Source organism: Phacochoerus africanus, chromosome 2 (genome assembly GCF_016906955.1).
Source record: "Phacochoerus africanus isolate WHEZ1 chromosome 2, ROS_Pafr_v1, whole genome shotgun sequence".
Classification (NCBI taxonomy): domain Eukaryota; kingdom Metazoa; phylum Chordata; class Mammalia; order Artiodactyla; family Suidae; genus Phacochoerus; species Phacochoerus africanus.
This window is the reverse complement of record NC_062545.1, coordinates 9,094,002-9,117,827: the sequence shown is the minus strand read 5'-3', so window position 1 is coordinate 9,117,827 and position 23,826 is coordinate 9,094,002. Positions and strand designations below refer to the sequence as shown.

Genomic DNA, 23,826 nt, shown 5'->3' with positions numbered 1-23,826 from the left:
ATACTCTGGACAAAACCTGTGAGTCTTCCAGATCCTGCTCTTTGCCTTAGTCCCATGCAATCCACGAGCAAGTCCAGACCACTCAACCTCCAAAATATACCCGAATCCACCAGTTGCCTGTTGCAGCTGCTGCGACGCTGGCCCCACCACTCCCATCTCTCCCTTGGACTGCACGCCACTCCTGACCAGCTTCCCGGCTGCCACCCCCGGCTGTCCCCTCGACCCCACACAGCGCCCTGACCAAGCCTGCAGGCCTGGGTCCTCCGCCCTGGCTCTTTCTCCAGCCCCTCCCTGGGCTCACTCCTCTTGAGTGACCCTGACCGGTTCCTGCCTCAGCCGCTGCCCGTGCTGTGTCCTCTGCCGCAGTGCGCTTCCCAGACCTCTGCCTGGCTGCCCCGACCTCATTCAGGCCTAACGCGGGGACCTTGGGGCGATGTTCCGGACCCCTAGCCAAACCAGCCCTTGGTCTCCACGCCCAAATGCAGCGCTTCCATCACCAGTTTTCTTGGCTTTGTAGCGTGCATCACCAAAATTACCTTATTTATTCGTTTGCAATGTGTGTTATTCATGAGAATGCCAGCTCTTTGGGGGCAGGATATTGTAGGTTCCATTGTGGCCCCCCCAAAGATGTTCCTAATCCCTGCTAACTGAATGTCACCTTACTTGGAAACAAGGTTTTGGTCGCCCTAATTGAGATGTAAAGTAAGGAGTTCCCGCTGTGGCAAAATGGGTTAAGAATGTGACTATGGGAGTTTTCCCTGTGGCTCAGCAGATGAAGAATCCCATATAGTGTCTGTGAGGATGAGGGTTCAATCCCTGGACTCACTCAGTGGGTTTAGGATCCTGTGTTGCTGTGGCTGTGGTGTAGGTTAGACCCCTAGCCTGGAAACTTGTATATACTGCAAGTGCAGCCCTGAAAAGAAAAAAAAAACGAACCTCACGACAGCATCCTGGGTCACTGTGGAGGTGTGGGTTCGATCCCTGTTGAAGTGGCTTAAAGCATCTGGTGTGGCCACAGCTGGAACGCAGGCCACGGCTGCAGCCTAGATTCCCTCCCTGGCCGGGGAACTTCCATCTGCCAAGGATGAGGCCATTTTAGAAAAACAAGAAGATGTGCATTCAGATGAGGTCATCCTGGAATGGGATGAGCCCTTAATCCAGTAGGATAGTGTCCTTATAAGAAGAGGAGAGAGACAGGTACGCACAGAGGGGCAAATGTCCTGTGAAGCCGGAGACACGCAGGGAGAAGCCACGTGAGACAGAGGCAGAGGCTGGAGTGATGCTGCTGCTGGCCTGGGCTGCCTGGGGCTCCCAGAAGCTGGGAGAGTCGGGAGGGATGCTCCCCTGCAGCCCTCGGGGAGGGTGGCCCCGCCGACACCTGGGTTTTGCAGTTGTTGAATCAACTGCAGTCGTTTCGCTCCCCCGTTAGTGGCACTGAGTTCCAGCGGCCCCAAGAAGTAAGCAGAACAAGGGTGGCTGATGCAAGGAGAGGTCAGGAGACACTGCTGAAGATGAAGAAAGGGCCCAAATAGCCAGGAAGACTTGGAAACGGATCAGGACAGACTTGATCTACCAGACAGGAGATCATACCGTAAAGCCGCAACAATGACAGACAGAAAAATCAACAGAAGTGAGGAGAGGGCTCAGAACAGACTCGTGTAAACAGAAATTCAGTTTATTAAGGTGACAATTTTTTTTTGGTCTTTTTGCCTTTTCTAGGGCTGCTCCCGCGCATATGGAGGTTTCCAGGCTAGGGGCCTAATCTGAGCCGTAGCCACCGGTCTACGCCAGAGCCACAGCAACACAGGATCCGACCCGCGTCTGCGACCTACACCATAGCTCACGGCAACGCCAGATCCTTAACCCGCTGAGCAAGGCCAGGGATCAAACCCGCAACCTCATGGTCCCTAGTCGGATTCATTAATCACTGAGCTAAGGTGACAATTTAAATCAGCTGGAGGAAAGATGGATACTCAGTAAATGTTGTTTATGCAGCTGGGCACGTCCTTTATTCAGCCAAATATCGAGAGCGGGTTTCCCTCGGCCATCTGGTCGGAAAGGAGGAAGGCTGGCCCTGCAGGACAGTGCCTCTGCTCTTCCTCCTCTGGGGAGTGAGTGGTCCTTGAACCAGTTTGTACAGGTGACTGTTGACACTGCTGTCTGTCGCTAACTAGTTTCTCTCTACCCTGAAGCCTTGTGCCCACAGGGGCCAGTGTCCCTTGTAACCCCCCCCCATAGGTATAGATTCCAGGGTTCACCAGGCACCTGCCCAGTGACAAGAATTGTCACAGTTGAGGAAGCCCCCAGCCTGGGGTCCCCATCAGGGGATTATCATTGTTCATTGGAGGTGCTTCCCTATCCAGAAGCAGTTTGCCAAGGAAGGTCATTTTTTCTGTAAGCAATGTTATCTATCGACACTTGATATTTTACCTTCATCCTGTTCCCAGGAGAGCTAGAGAGCGAGAGGAGGGTTTCATGAAGCCCATTTGGACATGAATTAACTTAGAGCCCTGCAGGGAGTTCCCGTGTGGCTCAGCGGGTTAAGGATCCAGTGTTGTCACCACAGCAGCTTGGGTCACTGTGTGGCACAGGTCTGATCCCTGGCCTGGGAACTTCTGCATGCCGTGGGTGTGGCCAAAACCCAAAAAAGTCAGAGCCCTACCTTAAATTATACATCAAAATAAATTCCATAAGTATTTCAGAGTTAAAGAAATCCCACTTTTACAGTATTAAAAGAAAACATAGGAGGAACTTTCATAGTGTAATGGTATGGGAAGCCTTTTTTTTTCTTTTTAGGGCCGAATCCGTGGTATATGGAAGTTCCCGGGCAAGGGGTCGAATTGGAGCTGCAGCTGCCAGCCTACACCACAGCCACGGCAACAGCAGGTCTCAGTCGCATCTGCGAGCTCTGCTGCAGCTTGTGGCAACGCTGGACCCTCAACCCACTGAGCGAGGCCAGGGATTGAACCCACATGCTCACAGAGACAGCTTTGGGTCCTTAACCTGCTGAACCACAGGGGAACTCCTGGAAAGCCTCTCTAATAAACACAGCGTAAAACTCAGGAGTCCTAAAGGAAAAAACCCAAAAAACCTGAGAGATTTACAAAATTTTTTTTTACTGAAGTATAATATATGTAGAACAATGAACAAATCCTGTGTGGACAGCTCCATGAATTTTCACGGGTTGAACACACCACATAACCAGCATGGAGATCTGGAAACAGTGCTGGGTGGCACTCCAGGGACCCCTGCTCTTCCTTGACCCAGTGTGAGATTGATAGATTTGATTACGTAAAAATTTAAAACTCTGAGATATCAAAAGACACCATAAATGTAGGTAAAAGACAGACAGAGCCTGGAAGGAATTCAGCCCTTTGCAACACATGCAAAAGCCAAAGGTGATACTCCTTGCAGACTGCAAAGGCAGGCCTATGGACCACGAAGAGGAAGGACCAATCATCAGAAAAATTGGCAAGGCTGGCGCCATCTTGAGCTCAGCCCATCCCCCTCTGATACCTTGATAAATCTCTCTTGCTTTACCCCCCCAAAAAAGAAAAAAAAAAGACAGGTTGTCAAAAGCTGTACATAGGAACTCTCAGAAGGAAAATGGCCTGAGTGGCGGGGCAGCACCGTCCGTGCTGGGCGTGTGGATGCTGTTCTCTGTGTCGCTTCCTTTCTCCTGCCGGCTCTCCTGTGCGTCAGGCCTGGACGTCCCCGTGACAGACAGTGCAGCCCCTCTGCCACACCCCTCCCCGCTGGCCTGCAGCTGTGCCCTCACACCTGCCCGGCCCCTGAGACCGATCCCTCCCCCAGCAGACATATGGGTCTCTGGCCTGGCTCCCCAGGTCAGCCCCGTCGGCTCCCAGACAAGCCCAGATTTGACTTGTCGTCTGGGGAACACACCTGCACAGGCTCCAGCTCAGTGCCAAGAACGTGGGGGCAGGGCTCCTGGGCTTGAGGCATGATCAAGAGCAGCGGCAGGGCCAGGAGTGTCAGGAAGTAGGTTGGGGCCACCACGGCCAGAGGTGGGGGTGGGCGGGAGGTCTGGCCCCAGTCCAAAATGCCAGGGTTGAGGAGGACAGAACCGGGCCCTGGAAGCGTGTGGGACAGGCTCCAGAGGCATTGTGCAAAGGCAGGGTCCCCGGAGAGGGGCTCCGTGAGCAGAAGGATATCATGGGTGAGGGATGGGGGGGGAGTCTGGACACGGTGCACCTGCCCTTGAAGATGTGCAGCCTGAGGCCGTGTGTGAAGATAAACCCACCTGCTGAGCCAGCCCAGGTTCCCCAAACACGGTGGACCTTTGGTTCACAGAACACTGAGGGTGACCAGTCCTTGGGGTGCATCTGGGGAATCCCTGTTGTGAAGTGATGAAGACTCTTTTTTTTTTTTTTAAGGAACCCCCCCCCCCGCCCCCTCAGCATATGGAGGTTCCCAGGCTAGGGGTCGCACGGGAACTGTAGCCACTGGCCTATACCACAGCCACAGCAATGCAGGATCCAAGCCACATCTGTGATCTACACCACAGCTCACGGCAACACTGGATCCTTGACCCACTGAGCAAGGCCAGGGATTGAACCTGAGTCCTCATGGATACTAGTTGGTTATGTTACCCCTGAGACACAATGGCAATACTTCTTTTTTTTTTTTTTTTCTTTTTGGCTGCCCTGCAGCATATGGAGTTTTCCTGGGCCAGGAATCAGATCCAAGCGACAGTTGCAACCTAAGCCAAAGCTGCAGCAACATCAGATCTTTTAACCCCCTGCACCGGGCTGGGGATTGAACCTGTGTCCTAGTGCTACAGAGACACTGCCGATCCCATTGCACCACAGCAGGAGTTGCACAGGGTAAAGATTCTAAGGCCAAGTTCTGCCCCAGCCACGGGCTTCTCTGTTTTTGAGACTTGAGCCAATTCCAGGTACAGAAAGCCTTTGAGCTGGAGGGTAGTTTGGAGGAGGCAGAGTCCAAGTCAATTAAACAGTGTAACTCAGTTCATTTGAAAAGCTTTCTTCTCCCCTTTTGTGAAACAAGGGTGACTGTTTCCCCTGGGTGGCGCCTCTGTGAATAAGCAGGTGTGTTTAGTTAACACACACGTAATGGAGAAAGAGGCCAAACCTGTCACAAACTACGCCCCCAAATGCGACCCGTGTGTGGAGGTGTGAGTAATAACACATTGTTCATGTTTCTGCTCGGAGCGGACCTTCTGTCATCTTCCCTGGACCCTGGACCCATGTGCCGCAGAGCTTGTCAGAGTTTGTCTAAAGACTGTGGTAGCAGCCCGGTGACACCCAATGCAGGTGAACACACCTGCTTGAGTCAGATCCCTAAGGAGCCTGACCAAAGAAATATGTCCGAAAAACTCAAGGCAGCTTGACAAATGAGTTATGGACTGTGATCTGGATTCTGGGTTAAAATAGGGAGTAGGAATCGACTTTGGGTTGATCAGCTCCCGCCCTGCCTCCTGGAACTCTGTCCTGTGCCACCTGCAAGTGCTCCCCTACCTCATGGCAGCTCCCAGGCTCGTGCTCCCTCCCTAGAAGGGCCCTTCCTCCTGGTGGGGGGCGCCTGGTCATGGAGGCGGGGCTCCTGGCCCACCAGGCTCTTCTGCTCCCCACCCCTGTCCCACCCCCAGTCCAGGTGATGACAAGCCCACCAGCTCTGCTGGCCTCTCACTGTCAAGTCTTTCCCTCCAACCGGCTTCACACCGCTGGACCCTTGCCTCCCCAGTTATTACCCCAGCCTGGAAGTTCAGCATCAGATACCCTTCTCTGCTGCCGTCTGCCCTCCTAACCCCTCAGAACCCCTGCTTTCCTGAGCTGTGGTCTGCGGACCCCGAACCTTTGCACCATCTCCTCTCCCCTCCCATCCTCCCTTCCCTGCTCATCCTGCGTAGAGTCCCATCCACGCCGACAGTGCCCCTCGCGGCACACCTGCCACTCTTCATCGTCCTCTGGCCTTCCTTACAGAGTCCCCAGCCCTGAGTAAGTCCCCTCCCCGCTACTCCACACACCCCCTCATGTTGCTGGACTCGGCTGGAGAGAAGCGCGGTCCTGTGGACTCTGCTGCAGCTTCGTCGAGGTTTCCGGGGTCGTCCAGGCATCTGGCTGCAGGTGCCTCCCGGGATTTCTCTTCCACTCTCCACCATGACTGCTTCACATCTTCGCAAGCCTTCAACGCCTTGTCCCGCTCAGCTAAGGGGTTCCCTCCCTGCTTCCCTGAGAGAATAAAGGCAAATTAAAGAGAGAACGTTGGCAGGCCCCCCATCACCTCCTCTCCCTGCCCTGAGTGAGTGGCTCCGCCCCCTCTGTTACATCCCTCTGCCCAGGGCATGGCCTCTGTGCTCCGCTCCTGCATCTTCCCACCAGTCCTGTCCCCGCTCATCTCCGAAGACCTTGCTCCTCCCGTTTCCCTCTTTCCTTCCTAGCGAGGTGATTCGCACCGTTGCACTGACAGATGTGGTAGCTCAAGCTTAGAAACACCCTCTCGACCCCAGCGCCCCAGCTCCTCCCTCTGTTCCATTCCCCCATGTGAAGGGGCTCTCCACGTGTGCTGTCTCTGCTCCCCTTGCTGTTCTCCATGATGCACCCCCGCCGGGCTTCGGTGCCCGCCTCTACCCTGCAGCCCTTTGTCAAGGTCTCTGGTGACTCCCACCTGCCGGATCCTGCACAGGTCTGTCTTCCACCAGCGGCAGCACCCCGGTGATCACACCTCCTTTCTAAGGGATGCTTCTCCTCCTGGTTGTATTCCTGCCTCACTGCCGCTTCCCTCAGTACCTAGAGCAGCATCTGGCACACAGTAGGCATCTAGCATTCTTGTTGAGTGATGGAATTGAAGTTGCGAAAGGGGTGACTTTCCCATTCTCTCTGGCTCCCTCCCTGCCTCTCCTGTAGCATTAGAAGACATATATGGATCCCACGACGTGGTTCCTAAAGGGTGTGTGTGTGTGTGTGTGTGTGTGTACGTACATGCATGGAAACAGGGCCCCTCTGCGAGGGAGGAGGCACTCAGGTAGGGTCGTAGCAGGGCTGGGAGGGGCACTCAGGTGGAGGAAGGAAGCACTTCTTCCTGAGAAGAGAGGGGATGTACCAAGGAACCGGCTTGGCTAGTCAGTTAGAGAAGACGCTGGAAAAGTCGCTGGGAGTGGAACCTCGGGCACCGGGCCCAGACCGAGGACCTCATCGGTGAGTCACAGGAAGCAGACTGAGGGGTTTATTGTCTGAGGAAGTGACACATCGGGACTGGGACTTGCTCCAGGGGGAATCTCTTGGGGGAGGGGGAGAGACCGAGGCCCAGGAGCGAGATCTTTGGCCGTGAACTGTGCCCTGAAGGATCTCCACTCCCCCTCCATCTAAAGAGAACTTGCTCACATTTATCGAGAAAGGGTATTATTATGCCCATTCGTGTTCCCTTTTGGGTGGGAGAACCTGCGGCCGCCCTGGCCCTGCCCCTGAGGTACCGTCCTGAGATGTAAGAACTGCTGACCGTGAGTTCCCGTCATGGCTTAGTGGTTAATGAATCCGACTAGGAACCATGAGGTTGCAGGTTCGATCCCTGGCCTTGCTCAGTGGGTTGAGGATCTGGCGTTGCCGTGAACAGACACGGCTCAGATCTTCTATTGCTGTGGCTGTGGTGTAGGCTGGTGGCTACAGCTCCGATTAGACCCCTAGCCTGGGAACCTCCATATGCGGTGGGAGCGGCCCTAGAAAAGGCAAAAAAACAAAAAAACAAAAACTGCTGACCAAGACCTTGGTCCCCAGCGCCTGGCCCCTTCAGACACATAGTCAGCACTGTGTCAGTATTTTTTTTTTTTTTAAAGGCTTGGATTCCTTCTTTTGAGGGCAAAAAAGACTCAACTATAAAGACTCAGTGTCCAGCCGTCTTGCCTGAGGAGCAAGCCTCCTCCTCCAGCCTTGTCACCTCAGCCACTGCTGACCTTAGTGCAGAGAGGGGAGTGTATCCAGCTGCGTATCCAGCTGTGGCTGCAGGCGATCATACATCATCCTTGTGCTTTCTCTGGCTGGGTGGTGCCCGCGAGCACGGCCTTGGTAGTAGGCAGTGCGTCTGCTTGGGTAGTGTTTTTGGAGTGCCCTTCCCCCATCCGCCACTGGCTCTTTCATGTGGCTTGGACTTTTTGGAGAGAGAGGTGGCGAGAAGTGCGGGAGAGTTCCTTAGCAGGGGGTGACGTGTCTGCCCAGTTGGCTCTTGTCTTGGCTCTCAAGCGTCTGTTGCAGACTGATGTTTTGATGTCCACTTTGCTTAGCAACCCTCCAGCTGCCTCCCGCCCAGAGGAAAGCCATTGTCTTTGCAGCTGCTTTAGCCCCAAATTGATAACTCTGCAAGGAACAGCCACAAGCTGGTCTAAGCTGAGCTCCGAATTCGCACATGAAGAGGACATTCACCTTGATCTTGATGATTCTCTCCTCTCGAGACCTGAAGTACAAGAAGCTGGTTTAATATCGGGCACAAGAATGCAGCTGCAAATGGTACCTCTGTCTTGGGCCGTCTGCACTGTTAAATTGACCTATTTAGGGGCTTTGCTGGAATTTCCTTAAGGCGTGTCATTGTGGAAAGTATTAGGAAAGAGAGAAGCACGTGTGGTTGGTTTGATTCTGGACCCAGACGGGTTGCCTGCTGACTGGGAACTCAGCCTGCTTGGCCTGGGTTTGAAGGAGCAGACAGACTCTGGCTACAGCGGGAGCACGACAGCTCCCATGAGACCTGCCCCAGCCCGAGACGTCTGATGACAGAGCCCTGTCCCGCTGGGAACCAGAATCCCCCGCCACGTCTGCTCTGCCTTGAGGCGGGCACTGTTTCCCTGCAGCCTCTCACGTGGAGCCCATTCTCTTCCACTCCCCTTTGCCCCCTGGCCCTGGGGGTGGGATAAGTGTCCTCTAGGCTCCTCTTTGTTCCCTCTAGGCCCTTCTTCCCTGCACCATCAAAGCACTCAGCCTGGACTCTCATGCCCAGCACCCGCCCGAAGGTCTTCCTAGGTTCATCTAAATAGCCACACTGTCAGCATCCGGCAAGGCGTCCAGGACAGGAACCAGAGTGCACTGGGGGCAGGGGGCACCCGCAGCATCCTCTGGAGCCATCCGCCAGCTGCCCCGTGAGTCCACACACCTTCAGGAGGCCCCAGACACGGCTCCCTCTCCAGGTGTGGGTGCTGGGCCATCTCGCTGAAAAGCCTCACTCCCCACAGGACCCAGCATCTGTGGCTGAGCTTCCAGGTTCCCTCAAAGGACAGCTCCATCCTAGAGTCTCTGTGGCCTCCTCGTTGCTCTGGTCACTGTGGTGCCTCCCAGCCCAGTGCCTGCTACCAGGCTTTTTATCATAAGCCCTGCAGTCTAGTAAATAGATAACAGATTAGCTTTATCAGGTTACTGGGGAAACGGGACCAGAAAGTTACCCTAGGGTCAGATTCTCCTGCTGGCTGTTGCCTCTCTGGCCAGGCACAGCAAGGGACCCTGTTGCCCTTGGCCCCTCCTTGAACTTGCCTGGTTCCTTGACGATTTTACCTTCTTCACTGCTGCATCCTGCGCTCATTCTCGGAACCTTTGGTGGTCTGTTGAGCCTTCTGATGACCTTTGGCCTTTGGTTCCTGACCCCCCACCCTCTGGTGAGTGTGTGTTCCACCCTGGCTCGGCCCCTCCGTCCGCCCTCTGCGTCAGGCATCCCACTTTTCATCTTCCACCTCCATCTTTCCGGCTCATCCCTCCATGCCCAATGCCAACCATCTGGACCCCGTTGGGACCGTGTGCCCCTGGACCGCCACCTCTTCCCTTTTTTTTTTTTACACACATATACATTCTTTTAAATTTCAATTTAATTTTTTATTTTAAAACGTTATTTATTTATTTATTTAATGGCCACATCCGCGGCATATGGAAATTCCCAGGCCAGGGATTGAATCCGCGTCATAGCAGCAACGCAAGCCACCGCAGCGACAATGCTGGATCCTTAACCCACAAGGCAACTCCCAACATACATACACATTCTGTTTCGTCTTCTTTTCCATTATGATTTATCACAAGATATTGCATATAGTTCCCTGTGCTGTACAGTAGGACCTTGTTGCTTATCTACCCTATATTTAATAATTTGCATCTGTTGGTCCCGAACTCCCAGCCCTTCCCCCCACCATCTCCCCCTCCCCCTTGGCAACCACACGTCTCCTCTCTGTGTCTATGAGTCTGTTTCTGTTTCATAGATAAGTTCATTTGTGTCCGTTTTAGATTCTACATATAAGTGATGTCATATGGTATTTGTCTTTTTCTGACTTATTTCGCTTCGTATGATAATCTCTGGTGGCATCCATTTGCTGAAAATGGCATTATTTCATTCTTTTATTTATTTATTTAATGGCCACATCCACGGCATTGGCTGGTAACAGTCCATGGTGTATATGTACCTCGTCTTCATTAGCCACTCCTCTGTCCGCCGACACTTCGGTTGTTTCCAGGTCTTGGCTGTTGTGAATAGTGCTGCAGTGAGCATCGGGGTGCTTGTATCTTTCTGAATTACCGCTTTAGTCCTGCTGTACGCCCAGGGCTGCAATTGCTGGATCACACAGGTGGCAACTCTGCTTTTAGCTTTTTGAGGCGCCTCCTTGCTCTTCTCCATCGTGGCTGCACCGATTTCCATTCCCACCAACCAGCGGGAGGTGAACCTGCCACCTTCTCCAGCCTCTCCTCCCTCTGCGCCCCCCTCTCACTACCCCTGCGCTCCGCCCCTGCCTCTGCTTGCTCCGACCTACTCCCAGCTCTCCTCACCTGTACCTGCGTCTGTGCGGCCGGAAGTTTCTGGAGACAACCCACCACCACCACACGGACAGGTCTCGGTGTCCCGATGCAGGGTCCCCAGCTCCAGGTGGGCCTTTCAGTTTGACGCCTGTGCCTGTATCCCGTCCACGCCCCCCCCCCGCCCCAACCTCCCCGACAGCCCTCCCACACCTCCGCCTCCTCGCTCTTAACTGAGGAGCTGCTTCTCATTTTCACGGCCAAACCGAAGAGAGAGGAGAGAGTCGTCCCCGCCTCCCACCCCGCTGTCCTGGGTCCTTCCCTCCTCGCCCCACACAGACTCTGCGCTCAGGCGGCCCCGTCACACACGGGAGCCAGGGCGCTGCTCCGTCGGGTCCCCTCTCTCTCCTGCACCACCCTTGGATCGGGGTTCACTCCCCATCCTAGAGAGCTCGCCAGACCCCGCGTCCTGCTCCTCAGCCGCCCGTTCACACACACACACACACACGAATTTTCTCTCTGCACAATCTCCATTTTTCCTCTTTCTCTCCGTTCAGGGTTTTGTCCCTGAACCTCACTGCTGTCCCCTGGCTCGCCTGTGCGTAACGAAGGGGACCCGTGCTCAGGCCTGGTGAGATGGGATGCAGAGCCGCACCCGACCTCGCTGGCCCCTCTTGCGCAGCCGATGCACTCCTGGCTCCCGGCACCACCCGCGGCCGCTGTTCCTCCGCCTCCCGGACCTTTAAACACGTGCCCCCCCGCCCCCCACTCCCCGGACCATCCCCCAGCCTCATGACCTTCAGAGTCTCCTGTTTGCCGGGGACGCCCAGTTCGTCTCTTCAGTCTCTGTGCAACTGCAGATGGCACAGCTGCGCCCTTGCCATCGCCCTTGGGGGCCCGTCTGACCCGAGCTCCACCCAGGCCTGGCCCGAGCTTCACCTGGCCCGTCCGTCTTAAGGGGCCCGTGGGTGATGGCCATGCCCTCCTCTAGGTTGTGCGGGAGCAAGACGTGGGCGTCGTCCTGGAACCCTGTGTTTCGCCGGCGTCGCACCTCCGCGCTGTCCACAAATCCTTTTGGTTCTCCCTTCAGCATATATGCAGATGTTTGATGATGGGGAGGAATGATGGGTAATTTCTTTTCGATGTGATCATGATACTTGGGTTATGTTTTTTAAAAGCACTGATATCTTTTAGAAATCCTTACTGGAATATTTAGAGAGAAAATAATATAAAGTCTGGAATTTACTTGGAATAATCTCAGGCAGTGGGTCTCACCTGGAGGAGTCACTAACATTCAGATTTCTGGGTCTTAAGCACAGGGTTTCTGATTCAATGGGGCCCCGTGGGGCCCCAGTGGTTGATGCTTGTTGTCCGAGGCCCGCCTCCGGAGACTGATCTGAGGTGTAGGAGAGGGGGGGGGGGTATGAATGAAATAAGGTTGAGCGTGTTGGAAATGGTGGGTGCATAGGGTTTATTACACTACTCCACTGTTTCAAATGTTTCAAATTATGGTTGATTTACAATGTTGTGCCAATTTCTGCTATACAGCAAAGTGACCCAGTCATACATCTATACACTTCTTTTTCTCATATTATCTCCCGTCATGTTCTGTCCCAGGAGACTGGATATAGTTCCCTGTGCTGTACTGTAGGATAACCCTACTTTTCTTTGGGAATTTCAATAATAAAAAAAGTGTCAGAGTTCCTGCCATGGCTCAGTGGAAACGAATCCGACTAGCATCCATGAGGATGCAGGTTCAATCCCTGGCCTCACTCAGTGGGTTAAGGATCTGGCATTGCTGTGAGCTGTGGGGTAGGTTTCAGATGTGACTTGGATCTGGCGTTGCTTCGGCTGTGATGCAGGCCAGCAGCTATAGCTCTGATTCGACCCCTAGCCTGGGAACCTCCATGTGCTGTGGGTGTGGCCCTAAAAAAAAAAAGAAAAAGAATTGTGTGTGTGTTTTTCCAGAATTTGACCATCTCTCAGCACCTGCAGTGACACCACCCGTGTCCAAGTGTCTCTTGCCGTAATGATTGCAGTGCCTCCTCGCTGGTCCCTTTGCCTCTTTGCCTTTCCCCTGCCCCTCTAGGCTCTGTTGTCAACACAGCAGCCAGAATGATCCCCAGAATGCTGTAGTGCCTCCCTCTCACTCAGAGTGAGACCCCAGATCTTTTATGTCCTAGAAAGCACGTTGCACTGTGTCCCTGACTCTTTCCTCTGTCAGACATGCTGGCCTTGCTGGTCCTTGGAAACCAGGAATAATTCTGCCTCAGGACCTTTGCGCGTGCTCTTCCAGGACTGTAGCGCTCCCCGACCCTCCACTCAGCTGTCTCTCTCTTTTCCTTCGTCTACATTCAGAAGTCGCCCCGCAGTGAGGCCCCACCAGGCCACACTGTGTAAAATTTCACCGCCCCCCACCCCGCTTCCCTGCTTGCTTTTCTCCTTAGCTCACATCACTGTCTGCTGTGTTGTTGATCTTGTCTGTCCCCCTTGGAGGGACACTTGCATGGTTCCTGGCATCGAGTTGGCCCTGCCATGTGGATCCCTGCTGGACCCCATGCTGGGACAGTGCCAGCCGCAGTCAGCTCTCAGATGCACACTCCCTGAATGAGTGGCTGGATCCCAGGCCAAGAGGTGGGCGAGGAAGGGGTTGGGAGAGTAAATGAGAGACTTTGTAGAAAATCCAGGCCCATGGGGGGGGGGAGCAAAATTCTCACATAGAAAAACCTACCGGAAATGCAGCGGAAGTGTGGACGACAGGAATGTTCTATTTTGGAAGCATTAGGTAAGGAAGGAGAGGGATTGCAAATGGGCAGACTGAGTACAGCCTGCAGAGGTGTGTGCAGCCCACACAGCACTGAAAATAAATCTGGATTGGTTGCCAACACTAAAAAATCAGGAGTGTCCTATTTCTCTCAAAAAACCGGAGACTTGCTGGCACTGGGCTGGCCTGTCCTCCTGGGGGCAGCTGGCAGGAACGGACCGTGTGCCCCCATTAGAAGGGGTGTGTGTCCTGGTTACCCACGGCCCCTTCCAGCAGCTTCATCCCTCCATCATCTGCTTGGGGCTTGTACCGATTTGATTCATGAGCTCTCTTTTGGAGATCAAAATAGGTTTCTTTCTCCTTCAAGCCTAAGTGAGGAAATAGTTACGTGGGGCAGGCAGCCGTGCCGGGCAGTTTTGGAACAGGTTGCCTGGAAGGCCAGGCCTCTGGGGGTGCGGGAGGTGGCCTGGAGGGCAGCGAGGGGACCCCTGCATCACTGGGATGGGTCGCATCCTACTGACACACTGGAGGGTCGGAAGAGCCTGGGCAAAGAAGGTACGAGAAAAGGAGAGATGGCTTTGCAGGGAGTCTGGGCTTTCAGAGGAGTGGCCTACCAAAGGAGAGGGTCACCAGGTCGTCTGGGTTCATCTCTGTCCCCACAAAAGCTATATGGAAGCCCTAACTTCCATTCTCGCCTCAGAATGTGACCTGGCTTGGGAATAGGGTCGTGGCAGGTGTAATGAGTTAAGCTGCGATGAGGTCATGTTGGATTAGGGTGACCCCAGATCCAGGATGATGGGCGAGGAGAGAGCCCCAGAGACACAGGGCAGTGGACGGGCACGTGGCGGTGGAGGCAGAGGTTGGCGTGACCCGACTGCAAACCGAAGGAGGCAGAGATTGCCAGCTACCAGCTACCACCATGAGCCAGGCCAAGGCAGGGAGCGCCCTGCCCCGGAGCCTTCAGAGGGAGCCTGGCCTGTTGACACCTGCTTCCAGACTTCCAGCCTCCAGAACCCAGAGCTGATAAAGTTTCATTGTTTTAAGGCACCCGGTTTGTTTAGAGTTCGTCTGCTTGTGGCTGAGGAAGAGCATCCCCCAGGACTGTCACACGCACCGAGGCTGTGACCTGCTGTGAGTTTCCACGGGCGAACGTCCAGGCTAATGGTGTTGATTATATAGCAGGGAGTCAGTCATTTACAGGATTCGAACAGGACGAAGTGGCCTGGCGGTGTTCTGCTTGTTTGTTTTCCAAGTAAGATGAGAAGTCTTTTTTTAAAATGCGTGTTTGTCGCATGCTCCTGGAGAGACGGGCACCTGAAGTGTGTACTGGTCCCTGAGGTCCAGCAGGACCAGGGCACTTCTGTCTCCACAGCTTCTCCTGCGGTCCCACGCCCGCCTCCGACGTGTGGATTCGACCCCGTTTCCTTGGCCAGAGGTTTCCCAGTGCTTTGCTTATTGGGTCAGGACCATCATTAGCAGAGGGGCCCGAACGCCCAAAGACCGCCTCGTTTTAGGCGCAACAACGCGAGACCCAGTTGACACGTGCGCCTCAGGATTCTGTGCGAAGGCTTTGGGACGTCCTGAGGATTGACGTATATTTTTTGTCTCAGGATTCCTCTCTCACGTTGGTCCACTCATCCACTGAGAGGAGGAGCAGCTTCCCTTCTCCTGATCAGAGGCGTGCCCAGGGCTGCACTGCAGGGGCAGTTGGCTTCCACCTGTGAGGCTGGCCTTTCACAGGCTCAGCCTGTGCCGGGGTGGGGGGGGGAAGAGGGCAGTGGGGCGGGGGAGGCAGCCTCCCTCTGGGAGGGCTCCGTGGGCACATGGCACAGGGCCGGCCCCTTAACAGCGGGCCCGTCGCCACCCTGGCCAGAGGATGCTCGTCCTCCTCACGGCACCCCGTGGGCTGCCGGAGGTGGGGTGTCACCATCTCCGATGCCCCATTCTGCTGTCCCCAGCTGCTGTGACTGTTACAGGACACAGCAGGTGGGACTTTGCAGGTGTCGTTAAGGGCCTTGAGCTGGAAGAGTGTTCAGGGTTATCTAGGGGCCCCGGTGTCCTCACAGCCTCCCTGGCAGGTGGAAGAGGGAGGCGGGAGAGGGAGAGAGCGTGAGATGTGGAGTGGAAGTAGCTAGAGATGGGAGGGAGGCGATTGCTGGCTCTGAAGAGGGAGCAGGGGCCAGGGGCCAAGCCATGTACATGAACCACGTTCTAGAAGCTGGAGAAGGCGGGGGAATGGATGCTTTTCTAGAACCTTCAGGAGGAACGCCATCCTGTGGCCACTTTGATTTTCACCCGGGGAAACCCATTTCGGAGACGTCGAACCAGCAGAATTAAAGATCACACATGTGTGTCGTTCTGGACCTCGGAGTGTGCGGTGGTTTGTTACCGCCGTGGTGGAGATAACCGGCATCCCGCCGTCTCCCGCTGCCCCGCATCCCCTGAGGCAGGTGGACATGGTAACCAGAGCCATGTAATCACCTCTGGGTTACTCTGGTCCCTGCCCCCAAACCTAATCGATTAGAAAAATTTACGTGACTCTTGGAAAAAAAAAGTCATTTGTTAAACTGTTGCTTAACCTTTCTGGTGTCACTCACTCCTTTGAGATGAAAATTATGGATTCTGGCCTCATAAAATACATAAAATTTGCATACAATTTCAGAGATTATGCAGATTCTCCCACAGGCTGTCCCTGAGGCAGGTTCTGTGTTAGATGAATTCCGTGAGGCTGAGCGGTTGCAGCCACAGCAAGTCGCCCTGATGGTGTTTGCTGGGTCTTCATTTGAGGATTCATCCGTGTTTGGGTTTTGTTCTGTGCAGTTCTGAGCAGGGGTCAAAGGGCCTGGCCTGCATAAAAGCCAAAGGCGCCTCCAACGGGAGTCTGTGGCCTCACTGTCAAGGTGACGGGCTTCTTGCTTCTGATGCTCCCTCCTGCTGGCAGTTTTTCTCTTTGGCTTTTCCACCAGGCCGGGTCTTGCCCTGGGTGCTGCCTGGAACTGCTGAAGACCCAGGGGCCTCCACTCCTCCCCAGACCCCAGCCTGGGGCACCCAGGCTCCTGCTCAGCCCCCGTGTGTGTGCAGGTCCCTGGGGGCGGGTGGGCTCTGGCGGGTGGGCCCTCGCCCACAAAGCCTCCCGTGGACAATTCTTAGGAAGGAAGGTCCTCCCCTTCAGGGACCCATGACTCGCTGCTTTGCGCACACGGACTGGGCGCAGAGGGACAGGGCCGGCCCGAGGCACCTGCTCCCGGCTCGAACCCTGGCACCTCTGCCAGCCGGGGACCCCCCTCTACCTCGCCCTCCCCCTGGAGGCCGTCGGAGCTTCCAGAGAGCAAGCTTTTGGTGGGAAGGTCTAAGTCACTGCAGCTCGGTGATTCGCTGAGCCGAAAACCTCCACACACTTGACTTGGGGCCGAGCTATTGTCTCTGCGTTTTCTTTTCCGAGTGGGTGGGGAGCTGCGTCGGAGGCTGCAGTGAATGAACTCCAACGGGAGGCTCCACTGACGCCTGTGTGCTCTGTGTCTCCCCCAGCTCCTGAGGAAAAGGAGGTTCTTAAAGGCCAGTATGGAAAGCTCACGGACGCCTACGGCTGCCTGGGGGAGCTCAGGTTGCGGTCTGGTGAGTACCTGCCCCAAGGGGCCGCCGCTGTCAGGTGCCTGTCGCTGGACCTACAGTGCCGGGCAGCGCCTCTCGTGTTAGTTTGGAAAGACCGCAGGATTTGGGCGTTTTATTTGCACTGCTGTCATTTTCTACAGTGTGTATTGCACCGAGCCTGCTCCTCCAGGCGGGGAAGGAGGCCAAGGGGAGCCCAGCCTGGTCCTCCGCGGCCAGCGCTGCTCACCACCGAGGGCACAGAGGAAGGCCGCCTTGACGGTCGCCCACCAGGATCTCGGGTTTCCCAGCCTGGCGGGGCCAGGGGTCCCCGGGAATTGGTTGGGTGGTTATGAGGGGGTCTGTATTCTAGAAGAGGTGTAGGTCAGAGGTCCAAAGCCTCTTGCTGGATGGAAGAGGGAAGGGGGCTGGAACTGGGTGTTGCTGGCCAGGGAAGAGAAGCCCCCAGCTCCTGACCGTTGGGCGCTGAGGATGGGCTGTGAGGAGGGCTAGGGAAGGTGCTCCGGGACTGGGCCATGTGGTCTGACCCGAAAAGGCAGAGAACTTACAGGAACAAGCAGGCATCTTTGCTCAGTGTGAGATTCAAGGGCTTGAGCCCGGCAGCCAGGCTGCCACTAGGGTGGGAGGTCACAGCTTCCGCGTGGGGCCACTGGGTCCCCTCTGTGCTCCTGGACCCCCTGGAGCCCCGGTTGCACTTCTAGCGCTGCAGCCCCGTTTCCTTCCTCCTCTTTCAGCTGCCTAATTTACACTGTCCCCACGCAGTGTCTCTGGTGACTTCTGGGGCTGAGGCCAGAGCAGGCTGCGAGCTGACCACAGGCTCCTCCAAGCCCAGCACCTGCACGCCACATCCACGCGGCAGCCGTGTTCCTGGACTGAGGGCTCCTAAAGCCCACAGAAGAGCGCTGTTGTTTGCCGTTACTTTTCTAGGTCTCTTCTTGAGTGGGATGTTTATTGGTTTTTTTGTTTGTTTGTTTTTTTCTGAACTGCGACGATGGCATGGATCTTCCCCAAACAGTGTTTAGGAAAAACACCCAGGACCCACATGACAAAATGCATTTGTTAACTGCCTGTTTGGTGCCAGAGGCTGCATATGCATTAGCTTCTTTCATCCTAAACTCAAGCCAATGTGATGCTATATCTTTCTCCGCATTTTCAGTACAGGAAACAGACTCAGAGGCTTAAAGTAAGTTACCTAAGAAGCTTAGCTAGGATTCAAACCTGGATCTGACTGCCTCCAAACCTTTGGTTTTGTCCTGAAGAGGTGCTGCCTGCCGAGGTATCTGTAGGTTTGGTAGGCCTTCTTCCCCTGCAGTGAATTTTTTTTTTCTGAGGTTACGAAGAATTCCTCAATCATGAGGATGTGAGGATGACAGCTACCCTTACATGGTTTTCACTCCGTGCCAGGCACTGTTTTAAGTGTTTTAATTTATTAACAGCCCTCCCAGCAACCTATGAGGTAGGGACTATTACTGTCAGAAAGCTGAAGAGTTGTAGTTTATCTGTTTGGAGACACATTTTTTACAGTATAACATCTGGGCTTTTAGTGGCGTTCCCACTGTGGCACTGTGGGATTGGCCATGTTCTGGGAGTACAACGGGACACAGGTTTGATCCCTGGCCCGGCACAGCGTGTTAAGGATCCGATGTTACTGGGAACTGTATGGGGCCGTGGGGTGGCCAAAAAAATAAAAAAATATAGAAACATCTGGGCATTTAAGATATGTTACGGGGGTTGGCCTCTTACTGTTGTAACTGGCAACATTTTTCTTGTACACAAATTAACAGTCCATTTTGCATCTGTTACTGGCCCAGAGTCAGGCAGTCCTCAAGTGGCGACTGGGTTTTAAACTCCTGCTTTTCAGTGGTTGAAGGCAAACCACTGCGCTGTCCTGAAAGGGGCAGAAGGGCTGAGATGCCAAAGACGGGAAAGCAGACCCTCCCCCAACCCCCACCCAGGGCCTTGTGATTGGAGATCAGCTCTAACCAGGAAGGGTGGCGGCCCCCAGGGAAACACGGTCAGAACGAGCCAGGGTGTCTGCAGGGTTCCCCCTGGGGAAGGAGTGTGCGGAGAGGTAACGGGGTCCTAGAGCAGCCCTGGCCAAGGCGCTCCTCCCTGCCTGCAGCCAGTGCCCACCCATGCGCCCCCTCCCCTCAGGGGTGAGGGAGCACAGCCCCTGGGCCCCAGGCCCCCATTCCCGGCGTCCTCCGACCGCTCCCAGCCCTGCCTGCTAGGCGGGCTGTGGCCTCCCCGTGGGGTGAGAGTGTCATGGCTTTTGGAGTGTCAGGACACATTGGCCTTTCTCTCTCTCTGAAAGGGCCCAGGGGCTCGGAGGATGGGAGTTCTTCAAATTCCCTTCGGTTTCACCAAGGAGGGTTTGACTTTCACTTCATCTTCTTTTTCCCCAGAACCATGAGCTGCTTTGGTTTTCCCCCACCCTGTTGAGGCGGTTGGGCAGCTCTGTGTTGCGGTGGAGACAGCCAGCCTGGGTGGGGTGCAGGCCAGGCTCCCCCTTTGACTTTTCAGGCTGAAGGTACAAAGAATGAGACTCCCCCTCAGGCTCTTAACTTGGGGCAGTTCAATTTCAATCTGCCTCAGGGAAAATAGCCTTTTATGTTAGAAATGGAAAAACATGTACAAATTCGTAGATTTGCATGGAGAGCCCAAGTCTTTCTCTGAAATGCCAGCAGGAAGGGGGTGGAGCCCCCATGATAAGCCTAGAGTTGGGCTTCCTGACATACACACAATACAAAGCCTAGAAAGTGAGAGTGCAGTTATAAAAAGGACTTAGCCCTGTGATTATAGGGATTTAACTCCCTTTTCACCTAAGCTCTCAAGGCCTCCCTGTTTCATAGCCTTGGGGGTTGAACTAATTGAAGTCTGTAATGAATTGCGTCTCCTGGAGTTGTGCAGTGCGCAGCCTTTGAAGCTGTACACGGCAGTCAAACCTTCCACCTGACCGCTCTCCTAAATTCTAGCTTTAGCTTCTCAGCAAACTGATCTTCTGGGTTCCTTCAATCTCTCTAGGGCTGTTTTCCCACCTCTAAAACCAGGGAAACTGCCTCATCTCTGTCTTATATAGTTCCTGAGAAACTCACGTAAGAGAATGAGCAGGGTCCTGACTGCGGGTATTGGGTGGGCGGGGCTGTCCTCTTGCATCGGGGTCTCAGGGGAAACGAGGTGTGGGGCCAGGCTGAGTGCCTTCGCGCCAGTGACTCCTGGTGGTGGTAGTCTGCACAGGCCGAGGGCTGACCTGCAGAACAGAAGGTCCCTGGGCAGGGGAGGCTGACAGTTTTTATTAGTGTTTTGAGATTCGGGCACTGCAGTGCTCTAGCAAGTCTTGAAAGGCAGTGGCCCTCAGTCTTAGAATAACTGGAGTACTAAACCCAGTGGTAGGCTGTCATTACAGCCATCCAGCTCTCTGGGGGGAGAGTCCCTGCTGTTCATCCTGGCCGCTTTCCATGGTGTGAATGCACCCACCAGGGCTGATCGCAGGCCAGTGTGGAGTTGGGGTACGTGCTCAGTTGGGTCTCAGGACCTGGTGAAAGCCACCACTTCTGGGCAGGGACAGTGAAAGAGGTGCATGAGATGAGCCAGGTGGATACAGGTCATTAGGATTCCGAGCTTGTTGGTGTGGGCGTGGGGGCTTCGGGATCCTCGGGCCACGGCCCCTACTTCACAGGTCGGAAGCCTAGGCTCCCTACGTCCTTTGATAATGGACCTGAGAGTATCCTGAACGCGCAGGTGGGTAGGTCGGATGGTCTGTAGGCACCGGGATTGAGATCCATACCAACCTGGCTGAGCAAACAAAGAAATTCCAACCAGAACTCACCCGGCCTTGTCCCTGAATGAACCGTTGTGTCTGCCTGTGACTCATCATGACCCCAGCTGGATGACAAAGGGCCACAGCTAGATAAGGCTCAGGCCCTGTCCCTGCAGGGGTTGGGGTTCTGTGGGGCAGCTCTGACTCGGAGCTGGGTTTTGAAGATGGATCTCTTGAGGCAGAGGATTTCTAAGTTGATAGTGAGGTTTGGGAGGTTTTTTTTTTTAAATTGTGGTAAAATACAGATAAGATAAAATTTGCCATTTAAACCCATTTTAAGCGTCCAGGTCAGTGGCATGGAGGACATGCACATTGTTGTGTAACCATCACCAGGGTCCCTTCTCTAGAACATTTGTCATCTCCCCCCACCCCCCCGGAACCCCGTCCCCGTTAAACAGTGCAGATATTGAGGTGGCAGCATTCTGTTGCTCCACCGGCTTGTGGAGGCTGCTTTTGTGTGCATGTGTGACCTCTTCTGATTCTGGTGTGACTTTTGGCCTGTGGCCCATTGCTTGCCCTCACCTGACCCAGGCATGGCCTGGCTTCGGCCAGAGTCCTGGGACCAAAGTGCCGGAGCTGGAAGGGACATGGAGCCCATCTGGTGCCCAGAGAGGGTCTGAGACTTGCCCGAGGCCCTGCAGACCACTGGAGGCGTGCAGAGCCCCGAGCCCCGGCTTCTGAGGCCACGGCAACTGTGGGTTTTGTCTTTCTTTGCCTTCCTACAACATCCTAACTGGTTTCAAGCCCCTGGACTCAGCCTCGACCAATGACTTCTGAGACGCTCCCCGAGCCCAAGGCCCAATTTACTGCTGGGCTGTGAGATCCTGGTTTACTGAAAACACAGGCTGGATCCTGTGCTCAAGGTGACATCAGAGGGGATTTCTCCTGGGGCAGGCGAGTCCCAGGGGCCTCACTTTTAGCCCTTAAAGACACCTCGTCCACAAACTAGAAGTCCCATCCGTCTCATCAAGAGAAGTCTTTCCAACAAATCCTTACTTTTTATGATTATTTACAAAATGTTACATTGGCTGACATCCTGTGGGAAAAGTGGATTGGAAACATGAGTTCAAATCCCATCTGGAGTTCCTGCTATGGCTTAGTGGGTTATGAACCTGACTAGTATCCATGAGGATACGGGTTAAAGTTCTGGCCTCGCTCAGCGGGTTAAGGATCTGGCGTTGCCGTGAGCTGTGGTGGAGGTCACAGACACAGCTCAGATCTGGCGTGACTGTGGCTGTGGCTGTGGCTGTGGTGGAGGCCAGCAGCTGTAGCCCAGCAGCTATAGCTCTGATTCGACCTCTAGCCTGGGAACTTCCATATGCTCCAAGTTGGGCCCTGAAAAGCAAAAATAAACAAATAAATAAAGAAAAAATAAAATGCCATCTGTTAAAGATGATTTTGTTCGTAGATTCCTTTAAACAATAGATGATGATGGGAATAAATCACTGTCTCGATTCCACTGGCTGACTGGCCAGGAGGCCCACATCAGGTTTATTTTTACATGTCAGTCTTTAACATATGCTGGATAATGTATTACTCACAACCGTGTAAACTCATGATGAAAACTGCTGGTGTCAATTTGAAAATGAGCCAGGTGTGCCTCCGTCAGCCTCTCTTAGAGAGACAGCGCCCAAGTGGTGCAAGCCTCTTGGACCTTAGGGAGCGATGAAATCTGGGTCAAGGTGAGACCCACGTTCGTATCTTGGGTCCAACACAGACCAGCCATGCATGCACTGGGCAGGTGATTCAGCTCCTGGGGGACCACCTCTCGTGTGTCAGATGGCGGCGCTGTTAGGCAGGTGGCCATACTTCTGCAAGGACGTGGTTCAGAGCACTGGCTCTGGAACCAACGTGGCCTGAGTAACTAGCCTGGGCGGGAGAGCCAGGAAGTGGGTTCGAATCTCAGCTTGGGCCGGTGACTTAACCTCCCTGTGCCTCTGTCTTCTTCCCTGTAAAATGGGGCTAAAGGTGAGGGTGCTGGGAGGAAGTTTGGGGAACCACGCCTGGCACAGGGCAAGCATCCCCTGAGGATTGATTAACTGTCACCAAACATCTGCTTCCAGCGCTCCCACGCGGTAGCCTCTCTGAAGCCCCTTGTCCCAGGACTTGGGAGCCTTGGCGGTGGCGGCCCCTTCCCCTTGTTCTCATTCGCTTCAAGAGCCTTTTCGTGCCTGCGGCACCCCCGTCCCAAGCCTCCCCCGGGCACTGCCCCGCACAGGAAGTGCCTGCTGTCTTCAGAGCAACCTGGGACTCCTGCCAGGGACTCGGGCCCCCCACGCAGAGGCTGTTGAGGAAGTGGTGCTAGAAACCGACCTCACAACTCAGATGGGGAGATGCAAAGTAGAATTCTCCATGCCTCCCTTGAACCCAGGGTCTGATCTGCAGCTTGCAGCCCAGACCATGGGGCCATCCTCTGGCCACTGCAAGGGGACAGTTCTTAAATCCTGCTTTTCCCTGTGCTGCGCTCATCAGAGGGGGCAGATGGGACCTGGGGCATTGGTTCTGGTGTGATGGGGGGAATATTTGCATTTGTGAGGCTGAAATGTGTGAGCCTGAAACCCCACATAAACCCCACCTGTCTTCCAGCAGTGAGGCCTGTTACTACTTGAGAAACCCAGCCCCCTGACACTTCTCACTCTCCACAGCATCACTGCCTTCTTCTTCTTCTTCTTTTTTTTTTTTTTGTTTGTTTTTTAGGGCTGCACCCGAGACATCTTATTTTTTTCTTTAACTTTTTTTTTTAGGGCCACATTTGTAGCATATAGACACTCCCAGGCTAGGGATTGAATTGGAGCTGCAGGTGCCAGCCTACACCGCAGCCACAGCAACGCAGGATCCAAGCTGCATCTGTGGCCCGCATCACAGCTTGTGGCAATGCCAGATCCTTAACCCACTGAGCG

General features: G+C 54.5%; 1 protein-coding gene across 1 annotated transcript in view; it reads left to right on the top strand.

The window, feature by feature from the left end:
• Nucleotides 1–23,826, top strand: part of SYNJ2 (synaptojanin 2) — a 96,532-nt gene that overhangs the window by 9,442 nt on the left and 63,264 nt on the right. The window contains exon 2 of the mRNA XM_047769845.1: nucleotides 17,026–17,112. Coding sequence (XP_047625801.1) covers nucleotides 17,026–17,112 — 87 coding nt within the window. The remainder of the gene's footprint in view (nucleotides 1–17,025; nucleotides 17,113–23,826) is intronic.